Source organism: Formica exsecta, unplaced genomic scaffold (assembly GCF_003651465.1).
Source record: "Formica exsecta isolate Colony F162 unplaced genomic scaffold, ASM365146v1 scaffold536, whole genome shotgun sequence".
NCBI lineage: Eukaryota > Metazoa > Arthropoda > Insecta > Hymenoptera > Formicidae > Formica > Formica exsecta.
Window position 1 is genome coordinate 51,240 of NW_021852605.1, and position 19,226 is coordinate 70,465.

Sequence of the window (19,226 nt, forward strand, 5' to 3'; positions counted from 1 at the left end):
GATGATTTTTCGTTATTTCACAGCGACATTTCACAACTGAAGCATTATTTCATTTGTTTCGTGTGTTGTGAATTTTTTTCATACGCTGTACTGTTATTGTTTCATGGCGCTTCTGAGATATCTTTGTTGCCTTTTGCGAGTCAACATATTTTATACGTGTCTTGTAAAATCTTGGTATCCAAGAAGCTGAAGCAGTTGTGATTGTAAGTCCCGATTATTTCAAATTTATATATTTATTTCTATATTTCGATATTATTTCTATTTCTTCTTTTTTATTATTTATCTGTCGTTTTATTCATTCTTCTTTAGTTCTTTGTTTCTGCCTATTTTTTGTTATGTATAAAAATGTATGATAAATAAAAAAAAACCTAAGCGAAGTTTTCAAGAAGCTTGGCTTAGTGATGATAGAATTAAATCTTGGATACGTAAAGTATCTTCTGATGATAGTTTATATCATTGCATCATATGTAAAAAAAATATTTCGTGCAACACACATGTTTTAAGACATGCGAATTCTGCGTGTCACAAAAATAATATTAAAGAAAATATTTCATCTTTATTAAATAATAATAATAATATTTCACATGATAATAAAAATTCATATAAAAATATATCATCAAAATATAAATTTAAAGCACAATGGCTAGAGATCGAATTATTTCAGCCATGGTTACGTGAAATATCAGATGGCATTAATACATTTTTTTGCTCATTTTGTAATAAATCTATGATTGGTGATTTATCTCACATTTATCGTCACGCAGAATCCGAAGCACATATAAAAATATGTAACTGCAAATTTGCATTTTCTCCATCATTCATTTCTTCTATAAAAATAAGATATATATTATATAAGCGAAAGGAGAAGATAAAAACTAAAGATTAAACTTTGTTAACAAATATAAATAATCATATTTTGATTTGACTTACGGGACATGATGATTTTTCGTTATTTCACAGCGACATTTCACAACTGAAGCCATAAAAAAATATTTCGTTCAACACACATGTTTTAAGACATGCGAATTCTGCGTGTCACAAAAATAATATTAAAGGAAATATTTCATCTTTATTAAATAATAATAATAATTTTTCACATGATAATAAAAAAATTCATATAAAAATATATCATCAAAATATAAATTTCAACCACAATGGCTAGAGATCGAATTATTTAAGCCATGGTTACATGAAATATCAGATGGCATAAATTCATTTTCTTGCTTGTTTTGTGATAAATCTATGGTTGGTGATTTATCGAATATTTATCGTCACGCAGAATCCGAAGCACATATAAAAATATCTGAAAAAAAGAAGACAGAAACAAAGAACACAAACGAAGATATAAATATGATGGACGACTCATTTTTGTCGTTTGAACAGCGGAAAAAATCAGCAGAAATTCGGTATGCCGCATTAATTGCTGATAAGAATATTTCGCATCAAACGGCAAAAAATATTCTCAATTTTTTTAAACAAATAGGTAAAGATCCTAACTTATTAAAAAGTATGAGTATGGGTCGAACAAAATGTAAAAATATAATTTCGAATGTATTATGTCCGGTTGAGACGGACCGTGTGGTTAACAGCATTCAAAATACTAAATTTTCCATTTTTATTGATGAAACGTCTGATATTTGTAATGAAAAATGGGTGACGTTTCTTGTACGGTATGTTGATCCTGAAACATTAGACATTCGCACGCAATTAATTAAATTAATTAATACTGACGCAAAAAATAGTAGCGCGGAAAAATTATTTAATGCATTTAAATGTGAAATGTGGAAATTAAACATTCCATTTGGAAATATTGTTGCCTTGTCATGCGACAATGCATCTGTCATGACAGGTAAACATCTCTCATTTAAAAAAAAGTTAGAAGAATTTTGTAAAAATTTACTAACATTTGCATGTCCATGCCATTCCGCGATATTAGCTGCACATGCTGCGTGTGCTAAAATACCGGAATATTGCGAGGAGTTTTTAAAAAAGGTCACAAATTACATTAATAGTAGTCCCAAACGTGCTGCTATTTATGAAGAATTTATCGAATGTTTTCAGGACACAAACCGTAAAATTTTAAAATTATCCAATACACGATGGCTATCTCACCATTCATGTGTTGTAAGGCTTCTTGATTTTTGGGATACTACAAAGCTCTTTTTGACCGAAATGGTCGTAAGTGAAAAATCTAAATCAAGAGAAAGTTTATTATCTGTGATGCAAAATCCGGGTCTAAAAGCGTATTTGCTATTTTTAAAGCATATTTAAAATTTTTTAAATTCTTATAATGCCTTTTTCCAAGCTGTGGAAACAAGAGTTCACTTGTCGCAGCCAAAATCATTAGAATTTTTAATAAGAATTTCCAAACATTTTTTAAAACCAGAACTTCTTAAAAATATATGTAATGATGATTGTAAATTTTCTGAAAAAGGAAACCAAAAAATCTTTAAATGATATTAATTTAGGATTTGATTGTGAAGAATATCTTGAGAGTTTAATGAAAGAAGGACATGCAGACATAATTGGAAATGTTCGAGATAATTGTCTTCAATTTTACGTGACTGCTGCCGAGGAAATTGGTAAAAGGCTGCCTATTAAAGATAAATTTTTATGTAAATTAAAAGTTTTCCAATTAAACACATCATTATGTAGCAATGACAAAGAAACATCATTTAATGATGTTTCTTTTGTCGCTTAAACCCTCGGTGGTTTTGACGAAAATGCTTTAAAAAAAATGGCATACTTTACATCTAGATTTTACAACAGCAGAAAAAGAACATTTTTCAAAATTAAACTCTGATGAGATGTGGAAAGAAATTTTAAAAAGTAGATATCCCAACATGAAGTCTCTTTTGAATGCTGTTAGATCGCTTTCAAATTCAAATGCCGACCCAGAAAGAATGTTTTCTTTACTAACAGATTTAAAAACAAAAAAACGAAATAAGCTTTCGTCCACAAGTATAAACGCTAGTTGTGTGTTAAAATCAGCTTTAAAAGCAAGAAAAGAAACTGTTCTAGACATGGAGATTTGTAACGGCAGGGCCGTTACTACGGTAGTAACATGTAGTATCCGACAAATATATATAGCTTCATACACGGCTTGCTTATTTTCACCCAGCTGTACCTATCCCGCTACCGCCATATTGCTTAACGCATGCGCACGCCCGCTCGATTTACGCCCTCGCTCACCGACACGCGCTATCTCGCTTAGCATGCGCTCTCGCTCGCCGACACGCTCTTTCTCGCTCTCACGGGGTCCCCACGCGGTACCGACTCCCGCCGCCGGACCGCTGGCGCACAGTGGGGGCCGCCGGCCGGGTATATAAGCCCGGCCGGCTGAGACATCGGGACCAGATCCTATCCCGACCAGCTCCTGATACCGATCTCACCACTACCTAACACCTCTTAGGAGGGAGGTTGTACTCAGCCCCGCCGGGTTGAACCGGCTCCTGCCTACCTCGGGCCAAGGTTGTACTTGGCCCCGTTATAAGACCTGCTAGTAGTAAGCCCTGTCTAGTACTAAGTCCGTTAGGTATAAGGCCCGTTAGTCATAAATCTCTAATTTTAATCGCCCCGTCCGCGCCTGTAAATAAAACCGGGAACGATTGCACGCCGCACTTATCTTGCGCTTCTCACCGCTTTGCGACCATCGCTTCGCGCCTGTGCGTTACGCAGATCCTGCTACCAGCGACCGCCTTCACCGCACGCTATCGCCAGACCTTGCACGCTGTATCTATCTTTCTCTAACTGAATAAACTATTTCTTTCTACCTATACTGTGTCTCGTAAGCTTGAGTCTCCCCTCCTCTCGAACCCGGACATCGACGAGCCGATCCGAGCGTCGAGCGAGGTGAACGCGTTACATAGTTTAAAAAAGATCGATATCGAGGCAAGAATCGAGTCGTCGCGCACTTTTTCTATGTAGAGCATCTGTTTCGGTAAGTGCAGCATTGCGTTCTGTACATATTAGAGAGTATATCATATTAATTTTGATCGGCACTTTTGCCGGAATATACAACCGCCGTATTTGTTACTTTCTTTGTGTTGGGGCAAAACCGGGTACTTATACATCTCATATAATGAAAAGAGGAAGAACTGTTATCTTAACTTTGATTCTCTACAAAAAGCAGTTGGAAACAAAAACTAACGCTCAGAAAAAGAAACCACTAAAAAAAAAAGCTTTTTAAGACCCCTAAAGCTAAAAAATTAAATAAGGAAGTCCTGCAGCATCGTCGAACAAGGGGATATCTTTATTTGTGATTTTTGTCAATAGAATACATCTTTATATTGTATTTTGATTAAAATAAATCTAGATTTTGTAATTACACGATGTTTTGCATATTTTCGAATGGGTACCCGGTTTGACTCTACCGGTAGGAGAAAACCGGGTACTTTGACTTCTCCACAAAATCTTGTTATTCTTGGTAACCAAAAACTTTTTTTCAGCGACTAGCCTAATTTTCTCATAGCTTAAGGTTCACTAAAGACTACTAACGGTCGACAAAATTTTTTTTTCTCTCAGATTTTTTGTAGGAAAACAAATCCAAAAAGTACCCGGTTTTACCCTACTTTCCCCTATATCTTTGATCTATTTAAAAGTAAAAATATGAGAAAATATATTTTTTTTTATTCTACAGGCTACATAAAAAAAACTGATAGAAAATAACGTGATATGGGTAATTCTACATGTCAGAAACTGTTTAAATATGATAATGCATTAGTAGGAAAGCGCACCATATTTGAATTATCAGTTTTATTTTATAATAATTTCGAATCTACACAAACTTGCTCGCCACAGCCATAATGAAATATTAGCCTTTCTGGTGGCATTTTCAGATATTTTGTTGTACGAATTTTTATCTAATTCCAATATTTGCTGATAAATGACAATAAAATCATCAATTTTTCGTGGTATTCCAAATTATAATATCAACAGTATCTCAAATACGCTGCACTTCTTCTAATAATTTCTATTTCTATTATATTGATATTAAATAGGAAAAATTGAAATAGCACAAGCAGATTATGGAGGATGGTAAGTTTATTCCGTGACATTTTAATAAATATTTTTTCATAGAATTCTATTTTGAAAACATGTGCTATATTGAACGCATTTAATATTTACAAATTGCAGATTTCTCTTTCTTTTATTTGCACCTTTTATTTCACACTTCGACCATTATACGAAGCACGGACAAATATGAAAAAGAGGTTTTTAAAATGCTCACATAAGTTGATAGATTGACTACGATGAAATTTCCAGCCTGGAACGCGACTGAAGATTTTGTCTGCATAAGAATGAAAATTACGTTTTTTGTTAAGTTTTCAGGAAAATTGTACCAAGCACTTTGATAAACAGAGAGCCCTATGTCTTCCATTTCAGATTTCAAATAATTCCCGATAAAACCATACAGCGTTAATTGTGTCATAATAGCACTCAGTACCATTAAACTCTTTCCTATCATAACAGTATTATTGACTTTCAACGCGAAGATAAACTGAAATCCTGAAAAGAATATTTGTGTTATATTTATTGAATATATCTTTTAAAAATGTGTAATTTATATATTTTTCTGAAAAATCATAAGTAATGTAATATTCACCCACTATACATAATAATATGCTGATAATGAATAATTCCATCAGCAATACGAAACTGATCAGATCAGCAAGTTCTCTAGTCAGCGTTATCAGATAACGATGTCTTTGAATTAATGCATTGAAACGATTGTTGATTTGCGGACTTGTAACATCAAAGTTGATGAAATGTATCCTCAGAATATTTATTTGGCCGCAAACATGCAATGTAATGTTAAGAAACAACGCGTCGTTACCTTTGGGAAATGCATTGATACACAGTACTGTCTTATTGCACATTGATATACAAAACAATATTTATTATTACTATTATTACTTATTTTTTATTAAATTATTAAATTATATAATAATTAAATTATTATTTTTGTAATCAAAAGATATGTATCAAAAAAATCGACTCCCGAACAAAATTGATATTTTAAAACTTGACATACACAATATCTGTTGTTGCAGTCAAATTTTAAATTAAAATTAATTTAAATTAAAATTAAATCATTATATTATAAATCACCGACGATACACATGTGGCGATGGCGTTTGGACGTTACCCACTAATTTGTACAGATTCTATGCGGATTTTAGTGAGCCTTTCTTTCTTATTAATTAATTTTGATTTAAAATCTGACTGCAGCAACAAATATTGTGTATATATCAAATTTTAAAATACCAATTTAATTTTTATATATTTATATCCACGCTGAAGATGGACCAAAAAACGGTCCAAAACGTACATTTTTAATGCACATTTGTTAATAAAATTTAACAATAATAAGTTCGCGCACTAACATCCGCGCCTTGGCTCTGCCAAGTCTTGACTCTGTCAGTTTTTTCACTTAATTATTTGTAAACTGAGCCTATTGCTGTTATTAATGTATTATAAATTAAGTTATATAAGAAAATCTATATTTTTAGCAGGCAAATCTTTTCTTTCCAGGATTTCAGTTTATTATAGCATTGAAAAACAAAGATACTATTATGATTGGACAAAGTTTAATGGCACAAATTATTGGTTTTTTAAAGCTATCAATGTACAGTTTTATCGGGAAATATTTAGAGTTCTAAATGGAAGATATAGGCTACTCACGTCTATTAAACTGACACAGCCACTTTAGCATAATCGAATAAAACTTATATAAAAATTTAGTGCTCTTTTGTTGCTAATTTGTTGCTCAATTCCCGATTTTGTTGCTCCAGCCGATTTGGAGAAAATAGTGGCTATGCTAACTTAAGGTTAAAGTTAGCACAGCCATTAAAAAAAAATTTTTTAATATAAAAACACGACATATTTTTTTAGTGCTAATTTGTTGCTAATTAGTTGCTCTATTCCCGATTTTGTTGCTCCATTTTTAAACTCCGAAAACTATCCCCAAAGCTACCTCTCGCTAACAAAACATTATGAAATTGCTAATTAATCAGATATTCCGGTTGATTACGTTTCTCTGATTTTGTTGCTCGCGATTTGCAATGAATCCGATTTTGACGGCGGCGGCGGCGGCGGCGACGGCGGCGGCTGCTGCTGCTGCTCCTCTTGCCTGCTTTGCAAATATTGCAACTGTTGATGCAACAGTTGTTGTCTCTCGTCTTGTAATTTTTGTTGATGCAACAACTGTTGCATCAACTGCTGCAAACTTGCATTTTCTCCATCATTCATTTCTTCTATAAAAATAAGATATATATTATGTAAGAGAAAGGAGAAGATAAAAACTAAAGATTAAACTTTCTTAACAAATATCAATAATAATATTTTGATTTAACTTACGGGACATGATGATTTTTCGTTATTTCACAGCGACATTTCACAACTGAAGCATTATTTCATTTGTTTCGTGTGTTGTGAATTTTTTTCATACGCTGTACTGTTATTGTTTCATGGCGCTTCTGAGATAATCTTGTTGCCTTTTGCGAGTCAACATATTTTATACATGTCTTGTAAAATCTTGGTATCCAAGAAGCTGAAGCAGTTGTGATTGTAAGTCTTGATTATTTCAAATTTATATATTTATTTCTATATTTTGATATTATTTCTATTTCTTCTTTTTTATTATTTATCTGTCGTTTTATTCATTCTTCTTTAGATCTTTGTTTCTGCCTATTTTTTGTTGTGTATAAAAATGTGATAAATTAAAAAAAAACCTAAGCAAAGCTTTCAAGAAGCTTGGCTTACAATTAGTGATGATAGAATTAAATCTTGGATATGTAAAGTATTTTCTGATGATAGTTTATATCATTGCATCTTATGTCAAAAAAATATTTCGTGCAACACACATGTTTTAAGACATGCGAATTCTGCGTGTCACAAAAATAATATTAAAGAAAATATTTCATCTTTATTACTACAAGAATATGTAATAAAAATGGGGAGTTTTCTATTTAAGAAAACATCGATCACATTGACCTAGTCTTGAAATGATCACTCAAAGTCAAGTCCATATTTTCATCATGTGGCTCCCTCGAAACCATGCAATTTTTGTCTATCGGGCTCAGTTTTCGAGATATTCGCATGGATTTATTTATTCGAGATATTTGACTGGCTCTTTTAAAATGGACCACCCTGTATATACAGGGTTGTCCATTTTAAAAGAGCCAGTCAAATATCTCGAAAAATATGGACCATGCGAATATCTCGAAAACTGAGCCCGATAGACAAAAATTGCATGGTTTCGAGGGAGCCACATGATGAAAATATGGACTTGACTTTGAGTGATCATTTCAAGACTAGGTCAATGTGATCGATGTTTTCTTAAATAGAAAACTCCCCATTTTTATTACATATTCTTGTAGTTTATCGTGAGAGCTTTTCAAAACACTATAATAAAGTATTTTTTCATTAAGTATTTTTTGAGTTATTTTTTACAACAGCAGAAAAAGAACATTTTTCAAAATTAAACTTTGATGAGATGTGGAAAGAAATTGTAAAACGTAAATATCCCAACATGAAGTCTCTTTTAAATGCTGTTATATCGCTTCCAAATTCAAATGCCGACCCAGAAAGAATGTTTTCTTTACTAACAGATTTAAAAACAAAAAAAACGAAATAAGCTTTCGTCCACAAATAAAAACGCTATTTGTGTTTTGAAATCAGCATTGAAAACAAGAAAAGAAACTGTTCTAAACATGGAGATTGATGAAAAGGTCTGAAACGTTTTTCCGTATCTTCCATATTTTTCGAGATATTTGACTGGCTCTTTTAAAATCGACCACCCTGTATATATGTATACATATACATATAGAGCACATCGTCAGATACAGGACAACAATCCAAATCGAAAAGTCCTGAACCATTTTTTATTTGAACTTTCTTTTCGTTGTTAAATGATGTTAGCTAATCAGCGCCTGTCTACAGCGGAAAGCAGGGAAAGTACGGTGGGGGTCGGAGTAGAGAGACGGCTGTCCGCTGTATAGATAGACGCTGATTAACTTACTTTAACATCGCATAACAATGAAAAGAAAGCTTATTGTTAGATCAAAAAATGGTTCAGGACTTTTCGATTTAGATTGTTGGCCTGTATCTGATGCTCCATATACGTTTTTTCAGTTACATCTTGTATACAGGGTGGTCCTCGTAACGGTCGCCACGATTTTTAAGGCACTTACAATAATCTGACATAAAAAAGTCATAAACAGAAATTTATCACTTTCTAACCGGCAACAAATTGCAATAATAAAAATTGACCAAACATTTTTTTTTTCCATAAAAAAGCAAAGTCACCTTGACTTTTTTAAATGGAACCATTGTATTTTTTTAATAATAATGTAGAGGGTAGCGAAACAAATTCAATGAGTACACACAATGTTATTTTAAGTTACATTGCAACACAAAATAAACCATTTTAAATTCGCTAAAGCGTAATTCTTCGCTATCGAGGAAGTTCACTAGAAACGTAAATAGTAAACAAATAATAACATACTAGTTAAAATAGATGTTCAAATTGCATTCCACCTTCCGCAACACATAGTTCCGCTCTTTTCAACAAATTATTATGTGTCATCACCTTAATGATGACATCTTAATGATAGCATCAGCTAAACTGGAATGTTTTATGCTTCTGCAGGCCCTTATTATGCGTTCTCGAAGATCATCGATACTATTAATCGGTGTTTCATTGTATACAACTGACTTTAAATATCCCCACAAATAAAAATCTAATGTAGATAAATCCGGTGAACGACTAGTTAAAGTAGATGTTCAAATTGCATTCCACCTTCCGCAACACATAGTTCTGCTCTTTTCAATAAATTATTATGTGTAGCATCAACTGAACTGGAATGTTTTATGCTTCTGCAGGCCCTTATTATGCATTCTCGAAGGTCATTGATACTATTAATCGGTGTTTCATTGCAATTTGTTGCCGGTTAGAAACTGATAAATTTCTGTTTATGACTTTTTTATGTCAGATTATTGTAAGTGCCTTAAAAATCGTGGCGACCGTTACGAGGACCACCCTGTATATGGATATATGGATATATGCGTATATGCATATATGCGTATATGTGTATATGTACATATATATGTATATAAAACATGATATTCATTGCATAAGGCGTAAAAGTTTCCGAAAATTTTAAGTTTTTCTTTTTTAAACATTGGCCGATAATGTCCATTTTCTTAGCGAGGTGAATGTAGAAGTGTGGATACTCATATGATTAACGTAGGATAAGTATTCTCACTCCTATGTTTATCTCCCTAGGGAAACGGAACGAATCATTGTCGGGCAGTGAACAAGTAGTATTGAGATACATTGAAACAACCATCATTTGTGTAATCCTTTTCGTTTATATTTCTTAAAAAAAGAAATTCTTCTATCTATTTTAATATGATCGGGAGAACTGGCCGCTTTTAATGCATCTCGAACTATCTCAATGGAACAGTTTGCTGTGAAACCACGCAAACTTTCGCGCCTTTGCAATGTTATCTATATTCAATAAAAAAGTGCATAATATTAATAAATTCAATAAAAATCTTTGTGTGTGTATTGTAGAATAATATACTTTTTAATAAAAAAATTCTTGTTTCCTACTAATACTGGCTAAGACTCAAAATGCTTATAAAAAATTAGATAAATATTACCAAGATTAGCTGTAGTTGCCAGTATCATTATAACAGTTTCGACGAGACAAATGAGTTTATACATGCTGGTTGGAAAATGGAAATATTCTAGAGTGCATCTTGATGGTATAGCATACTCCAATATCATATCCTCGTTTGTTATGTTAATCCGATTACCTTGGTCGTAATTCAAAAAAGGAATTATCCCATATATTAAACAACTAACGTAAGAAAAGCCCAGCATGAAAAAACAAAGAATTCGTCCTATAAAAGCATGTTTTCGCATAATGTCGCGCTCTCTTGTGTTACCAATCGTCAGATAATCGTTTAGAGCAGAGTCGTAATTGATAATTAAACTATCTGCATAAATGCGGAACCATGTCGTCTTCAACACACCGAGAAGTCCGCAACCGATTAACATCAGACAGTCCACGTTTTGCTCTACGTCAGTACAGCCCATGTATAGCTCCATGGAAGGCAAGATCACATTTAGGCTCTGTTGAGACATTTCCCCATAAATGATATTTTGTGCTCAAAAAAATATATTTCATTCCTGACCAATTCATTCCATTCCAATAAATTCTTTCTAACAAATATTTTTATTTAAAAAAATATTTGAATGCTACTTTTCACTCTCATGCTTTTTCTCTTTCCTACTCTTGCTCAATTTCTCTCTTTCTCTCTCTCTCTCCCCTCCTCTCCCCCCTCGCCTCCCCCCCTATGTCTTTCACTCTATAAAATACCATGTAAAAAAATGTTCTTTTAGATTGATTTATGCAAAGTATTATAATCACATAGGGCAACTCGGAGGAAGATGACATGTAAAATGGCATTTTTCCATAATTTTTAAGTTTTTCAATAAAGGATACCACTAATCTACTCAGCTGATCGTGTATAGTGCAGATGACAAAACGAGTGCGCTGTTGTTTCTTTGTGCTATATTTTTAAATTAATCAAGGTAAGTTAAAAAAATATGGCTAGTTTAAATCTTATCGTATAGTACTCTAAAATATAACATTATTGCTACATAATATTTATGTGTAAGTACTCTTCAAGTGTGAGTAGATTTATTTAAATTAATATGCTTAGTAAATCATGTAACCTGTATGTTACATATGTTAAATATTAACATGTGTTGTGTATCTTTTTTTTAATTTTTATATTTAATGTTTACTGTGTGGTAAAATGCCGCACTTTTATCAGAGAAAGATGACAGTTCTAGCATCTTATTCCGGCATGCAGATATCGACATCGAGTTACTTTCTATAAAATCTAATCGCAAAAAGTATAAAAAGTTAGTATTATACAATTAAAAATAATTATAACTATGTTGATTATTACATATGGCATATTTTTTGAATTTACTTTGATTAAATAAAAAATCTTTACCAAAAAACTTAAGAATTACGGAATGATGGCATCTTACCCAGTTGTCTGGCATCTTACCCACATTTGTAAGAATTTTTGTTGTTATTGTTAAAATAATAAAAAACCGAGACCTAATTACAAAAATATTGTTTTTCAAAGTTAAGTATGGTATCTTCCCCCGAGTTATCCTATTTGTATATTTGATTATATGTCATCCTTCAATATTAAAATAAAAAAGAAGATATTATTAAAATAATATATATATATATATATATTATTGTGATAAATTCACGTTGTGCGTACTTCAGTTCGATACTTCGAGAATCGCAATTGCATTTCGATAGATTTCGAATCGCAGTTAGTAACGGACGTGGCGCGATGGCTCGCTAGAGTCGGATTCGAATCGCTCCGTATTTATCGCGATTGTTACGGTTTAAAAGTGAATCTCACGGGCATTTAAAATATAAAATATCTCAAAAAGTACTTAATGAAAGAATACTTTATTATAGTGTTTTGAAAAGTTCTTGAGGTAAGCTGCAAGAATATGTAATAAAAAATGTGGAGTTCCATTTAAGAAAACATCGACCGCATTTACCTCACCTTGAAAAGACCACTTAAGGTCAAATCCATATTTTTATCATGTGGCCCTCTCGAAACCATGCAACTTTTGTCTGAAACATTTTTTGATATCTCACTTCGTTTCCGAAAAATATGCCCGCATCGCTATAAATGTCGCACCCTGTATATATATATATACAGGGTGTTTTATTTTAATTTCCCCAGGCAAATATTTCGGAAAATAAGGAAAATTCGACAAAATGTTTCAGACAAAGGTTGTATAGTTTCTAGGGGGGCATAAGACGGTGCCATCAGTTTGACCTTGAAGAGTGACATGAAGGTCACGTAAAGGTCATTTTGAATTTCTTAAATGGAACACCCTATATATTTTTGCATATTCTTGTAGCGTGGTTTCCCCAGTAGGCCTAATCCACTCTCAAAATTTAATGCAATAACTGTTCGAAGTGTCTTCCTCGTGCTTGTAAAAAGAATTCGACTCTTCCAGTTATTTGTGTATTAAAGTTATTTGTGTATTAAAGTGCTTTAATAATGAATTATACGGCGGAAGAGTATACAGATATGATTATCTGTTATGGGATGGCCGGAGAAAATGTTCGTGCCGCGGAGCGCATTTACGCAGAGCGATTTCCCAATCGTGAGCGGCATCCGTCAAGAGTAACAATAACGGATTGTGTCCGACGAGGAAAACGAACAGGATTTCTTCTGGCACAACATCAAAACCGTGTTGATGTACCAGTACGTCGTCATGTTAATGACACAGCAACTTCTTGCACGAGACGAAATACAGCGCGTCCACTTCTGCGAGAGTATTTTCATTTTTTTAATTTCAGTTTTTCTTCGATATTCACGGCACTTTCAGCATTTGATAATCATTAACAAAACACGCGCAGGGTTCCTCGCACTGTGTCGGCGAAACGTTTCATTTCCCGACCATATCTTGTGGACAGATGAGTCCACATTCACACCAAATGGCGTCTTTAATTCTCGCAATTTCGTGATCTGGCAAGAGGAGAATCCTCACGCCATCCATCAGTGCTCATTTCAATATCGCTGGTCGATAAATGTATGGGCAGGAGTAATTGCGAACAGAGTGGTAAATATTTTTGTGAATTAAAATATATTTTTTCCCGCACTGTCCTCGTAATGTATCTATCGGCGATTTTCAGATCGGCCCATATTTCCTTCCGCCACATCTCAATGGACAGACGTACGCGGAGTTAATTGAGAACAAGTTGCCGGAACTTTTGGAGGACGTTCCTCTTTGCACGCGAGAAACGCTGATTTTTCAGCACGATGGAGCTCCCGCACATTATTCTTGTCGAGTACGAGAAATTTTAGACGCGCGTTTTCCGGACAAATGGATAGGTCGAGGTGGCCCTATCGTTTGGCCGGTACGGTCGCTAGATTTGAACGTGCTAGACTATTCTCTTTGGGGCTATGTAAAAGCTTCAGTCGAGCACCATCGTGATGGTACCGAAGATGAGGTACGCGAAGCTATTTTAGCGGCCTTTAATAGTATTACGCCGGACATGGCGCACCATGCGACGCGACAAAAGAAGAGTCGAACTCTGCTTACAAGCAGGAGGAAGACACTTCGAACAGTTATTGCATTAAATTTTGAGAGTGGATTAGGCCTACTGGGGAAACCACTTAAAAAAACGCGCCAAGCTATCTACCTCAAGGTGGTGTGGAAACGATAGCGTTTCCTTGCCACAAAATAATTTTATTTCGGGAAAATATAAATAGAACCATCTCAAGCAGAACACAACGATTACAAGTTATAATCGTTACCTCATATATCGAAGTAAGATATCTTATTTCGACACATGAGGTAAATAAGACATTTTATTTCGATACATGAAGCGGGAAACGTTTATTATTTTGTACTAGCGGAGGCTTTATATTTTTTGATATGCGTATTCGAATATTTTTGTATGAACATTTGTTGCAATCCTGACGAAGGAATAAAAAAAAAACGATAGAAAATGATTACATTGTTTTCTATAGTAACTGTAAATAATAAATTAACAAAAGCTTAAATTCACACGATAGATCCTTTGTTTCTTTTTCATAGATATCTCATTTTCAGCATTCACAATTTTAATTTCTTATTGTGTTTTACCGTAATTATGAATCCTACATTGATGAAGGATCGTAAATTCACAATAGATTCTCGATCGTTTCCTTTTGTAAGTATATTATTGCAGCATCAACTCTTATCTTTCTTATCGTTTCTTTTTCCACGAAACGTAAAAAAATAATTAAAAATCATAATAAAATAATAATAATAATAATATATTATTATTCAATAATTAATTTTTTTATAATTGTTAAGCAAGCATTCAATTAGCATTATTTATCTAAATCATTTAATAATTGTTATTAATGGCCGCTCGCTGCTCGCGCGTACTCCGACTTTCGTCGCGGGGCCACTAAACTTTTCGTTGCCGTATGACACTACGAAGCTCGCCGCTGGTACGCCTAGAGCGTACGTCCCACGGTCTAGCCGCGCGAAACGCGCGCTCATTCGCCAATCTTTTTTAATTATGATTTCAATAATTATTGCGAAAATTGCAAAATGGTACAGGACTTTTCTGTTCAGTTTACTGTGCTCTACCTGCTCACGAGCGTTGTCAAGGGTGCTTTGGGACACCCTGTATACAGGGTGTCCGGTAAAAATTGTGCCAACGATCGTGAGCGGGTAGAGCACAGTAAACTGAACAGAAAAGTCCTGTAGACTTTTCTGTTCAGTTTACTGTGCTCTACCCGCTCACGAGCGTTGGCACAATCTTTACCGGACACCCTGTATAACAAAACTTGCATAAATAAAAAAATTTTTTATGTTAAGATCTAAAACAAAAAAATTTCACAAAAGTAAATGTTATTTAAAATTTATGTGATATTTTGTGGCATATTATCAAATTTGTTTCACATACAATTGTTATGATAGAATCATAAAATAAGTACTGTATAATGCATGCTTTCTATAACATTTCTCGAAAAGAATCGTATAATTTTTCATAATAAAAAAACATACATAAATCATATAAAAAAATTATCTTTCTTATTCCTTAGAATTTTTCAATGACTTGCAATTCTATTGATTAACAACCCATCTAAAATGTTATTACAGCTGGAAAAAGCGTTTTACTATACGTTATCAAGAATAGGAAATGTAAAATTTTTATGTTCTCATCGCTACGTCAAAATGTACTTTAGAGCGTTGCAATATCAACGTAGAAAATATTCTTCATTGTCTTCAAACAGTCGCAATTGTATCAATGATCTGCGAGTTCTCAAAGATACTTACCGCACAACAAGTGCCTAAAGCACAACGCAATAGCGAATAAATGTTATAAATTTGAAGTGGCCATACGCCGATAGGCCACGCAATCAATTTGAAAGGGGTCATCGCGTATGCGATATCGTTTTTCCACCGTTCACTTGCCATTGTCGAGATAATGACTCTAACTAATGCCAACCGATGATCTGCTCCCTATATCGACAGAACACGAGTATTCCAACTTATTTTTTATTCATGAGAGATATTACGTAAGAGATATTTTCTTATCAAATTTTCTCTATGCTCTTAGAGCCACCGACGATGTATCGACACAAAATGCTGGTATTATAATTCATTTTTTATTCAACGTGTAAGATATACAGTCTGTTTGATAAGAGGATGTCCAGCAAAACTTTTATATGGAAACCGTTAAACGGAAAATTCCAACAGGTGCCGGTAGAGAGACCCTTCGCCTAAGATGCTTTGTAGAGAAAACTTCAGTTGTCGTTCAATCTTCGTGATAAAAAAACATATTTCGCCATGAGTGCCGCATACGCGATTCGTGATTTCGCGATTCGAAGCCGTGGATTGGTCGTCACAATCACCGGCTGCAAATCCCATCGAAAACATTTGGTCTTGGATTAAGCTTAAACTTCGTGGAAAAAAATTTGGAAGGTCAATGAGTTAGTTCGACAAACTCAGTTGATCTGGAAATCTTTACCTCAAGAGTATGCCATAAAATTAGGTGAAAATATGCCTCGGAGATGCCAGGCAATTATTGAGAACGAAGGCGACTAGATAACTTATTAATAATAAAGCATCACAGTTTTAATCAAGTAGTATGTGTATATTTTATTCCAAGTTATTACAATAAATTGTATATCGAGTTTTGCCGGACACGCTCTTATCAAACAGACTGTACATGCTTATCAGTCAGCTTTAATACTCTTAAAGTATTATGAAATATAAATGCAAGTCACGCTTTTACGCAATATGTTCGTTGAATAAAAATTCATATCACAGATTCTAAATTGTTGTCGTCCGTGGAGCAACTATTCCTTTACTATGTGAAATGTTAGAAAAAAGTGTGCGTTTTCCTCCTAGGTATCTATACTATATTTTATTTCATCTGGTTATCCGTTAAATTAAATAGTATAGATTCAATCTGTCCAAAGTGAAAATACAGTTCAAATCCATAGCGAATAACACACTTTTTTTCTTTATGTTGCAGGTCATCGCAGTTGGCATACTGAGAAAATATAATGCGATATTATTCGAGAAGGTGCGAGAATCAGAGTTTCCGCAATAAATTACACTAGGTTTTCGATTATTTGCTTTTAATCAAATAAATAAACTAATTATCACAGCACAATTTAATAAATATTAAATTCGTATTACATAATTCGAGTCCGAGTTAATAGCCGAGGTAAATTGGTCTTTTTCAGAGATTGTCGATGTGCGAAAGCTGCGAAGAATCTTAATCGATTTCTTGCGAACGACTGCGCTTGGGCCACGTGCCCTGCGCCTTTTTATCTGCTCCGATTTCCAGAAGGTTCCTCTTCGTGCAAAATTGCTAACTCACATCCGGAGTGCGCGGATGAGAACCTTCCAGAAATTCGGAGACAGATTACGCAAAACGCCGAGCGTCTTATTTTTATCGCGCTTCTGTGGGCGTCGGTAATTGGGCGCCGGTAATGTCGCGTGCCGATGCGGGACACGCGCTCTTTGCGCAGGATAAAGCGCGTGTGCGTAACTGTACGTCGCACAAATGGCGCACCGCGCTCACTTACGAACGCTCTCTTAGCGAAATCCCGAACAAATATAGATAAATAAAATTGTTAAGTTTTATCTTGCCGCATTAATATAATAATTTAATGATTGCAATGATTGATAATAATTAAATACGATTTTAATTAATAATTTTATTGATGACATTTGAAAAAAAATAAACTATAAGATTTAATTATTTTTTATTTTGTCAAACATATTATAAATTTATAGTTTCTGAAAATATTTTATATTTACACATGTTATATTTCAAACATCGACCATTATACGAAGTACAAACAGATATGAAAAAGAAGTTTACAAAATGTTTACTAAAGTTGATAATTTTACCACAATAAAATTTCCAGCTTGAAACATGGCTGGAGCTTCTGTCTGCATAAAGATGAAGACTAGATTTTTCGACAGTTTGATAGGAAATTCATACCAAGCACTTTGATAAATAGAGTAGCCTATATCTTCCATTTGGGACTTTAGATAACTTCCGATAAAGTTGTATACTGATAACTTTACCAAAAAAAAACAGTTTGTGCCATTAAACTTTGTCCAATTATAACAGTATTTTTGCCTATCAATGCTACGATAAATTGAAATCCTGTAAAGAAAATATTTCTGACTTAAAACTAAAATTTGGTTTTGGTTAGGTTATATCTTCCGGAAATGAAGCCCCCCGTAGGGGGGGGGGCAGAACCTACTGCGTCTACGCATATACTTTACAACACGACTTTCGTTATGTCAAGGTCAAACTCACTATTCTTTTATACATGTTCGAAAATTACCTAGCATACTTCTCAAACTTTATTTGTTAATAACTTTTAAATAAGCAACGACCGCCGGCTAAAACCTTCGGAATGTTGATCAGAGTCATGACCTTAACAACATATGTCAACATTACTATCCTGCGGGGGTGGGACCTTAATATGCATAATTACCCATAAAAATATTACGGTAACATTATCGAAAACTAAATATTTTATGAGATATTTTATTTTTTATATCAAAATATGTCAGATTAAGATATAAAATAACTCAAAAAGTATTTAATGAAAACATACTTTATTATAAAGTTTTGAAAAGGTCTCGACAAGGGCTATAAGAATATGCAATAAAAAATAGAGGTTTCGATTTAAAAAATTCAATGTGGCCTTGATATGACCTTAACAATACCACCCAAGGTCTAACTAATATCCCTATCTCTTTTCCCCCTCAAAACCAAACAACTATTGTCTAAAAAGTTTCCTTCTAAAACTTACAGGTTTTGAGATATTTTCCTGTTAAGATTAAAAAGACACCCTGTATATTTAAAATTATTATTATTAATATTATTATTACTATTACTTTTGTTGTGCCTCCGTGGAGGTACAGAGATTTTGTTGGGATCGTCATTTTTACTGATAATATAATTACTGTAATAATAAAAATATATATCTTATGCGAATACACACACACACACACATTTATATACTTAAATTTAAAAAAAAATTTATTAAAGCAGTATTGTTTTAATGTAACAATATATTTTTGTTTATAACTCTGATATAAATATATAATACCTGTTCACGAT

General features: G+C 33.5%; 1 protein-coding gene across 1 annotated transcript; it reads right to left on the minus strand.

Annotated features, from left to right (window-relative positions):
- Positions 1–4,811: 4,811 nt before the first annotated feature.
- Positions 4,812–18,448, minus strand: LOC115241904. The gene is given in 7 exon segments (XM_029817865.1): positions 4,812–5,508; positions 5,606–5,836; positions 10,669–11,143; positions 15,905–16,090; positions 17,978–18,181; positions 18,184–18,257; positions 18,442–18,448. Coding segments are annotated over 7 exon segments (1,518 nt in total). The 3' UTR covers positions 4,812–5,167.
- Between the last annotated feature and the right edge of the window lie 778 nt (positions 18,449–19,226).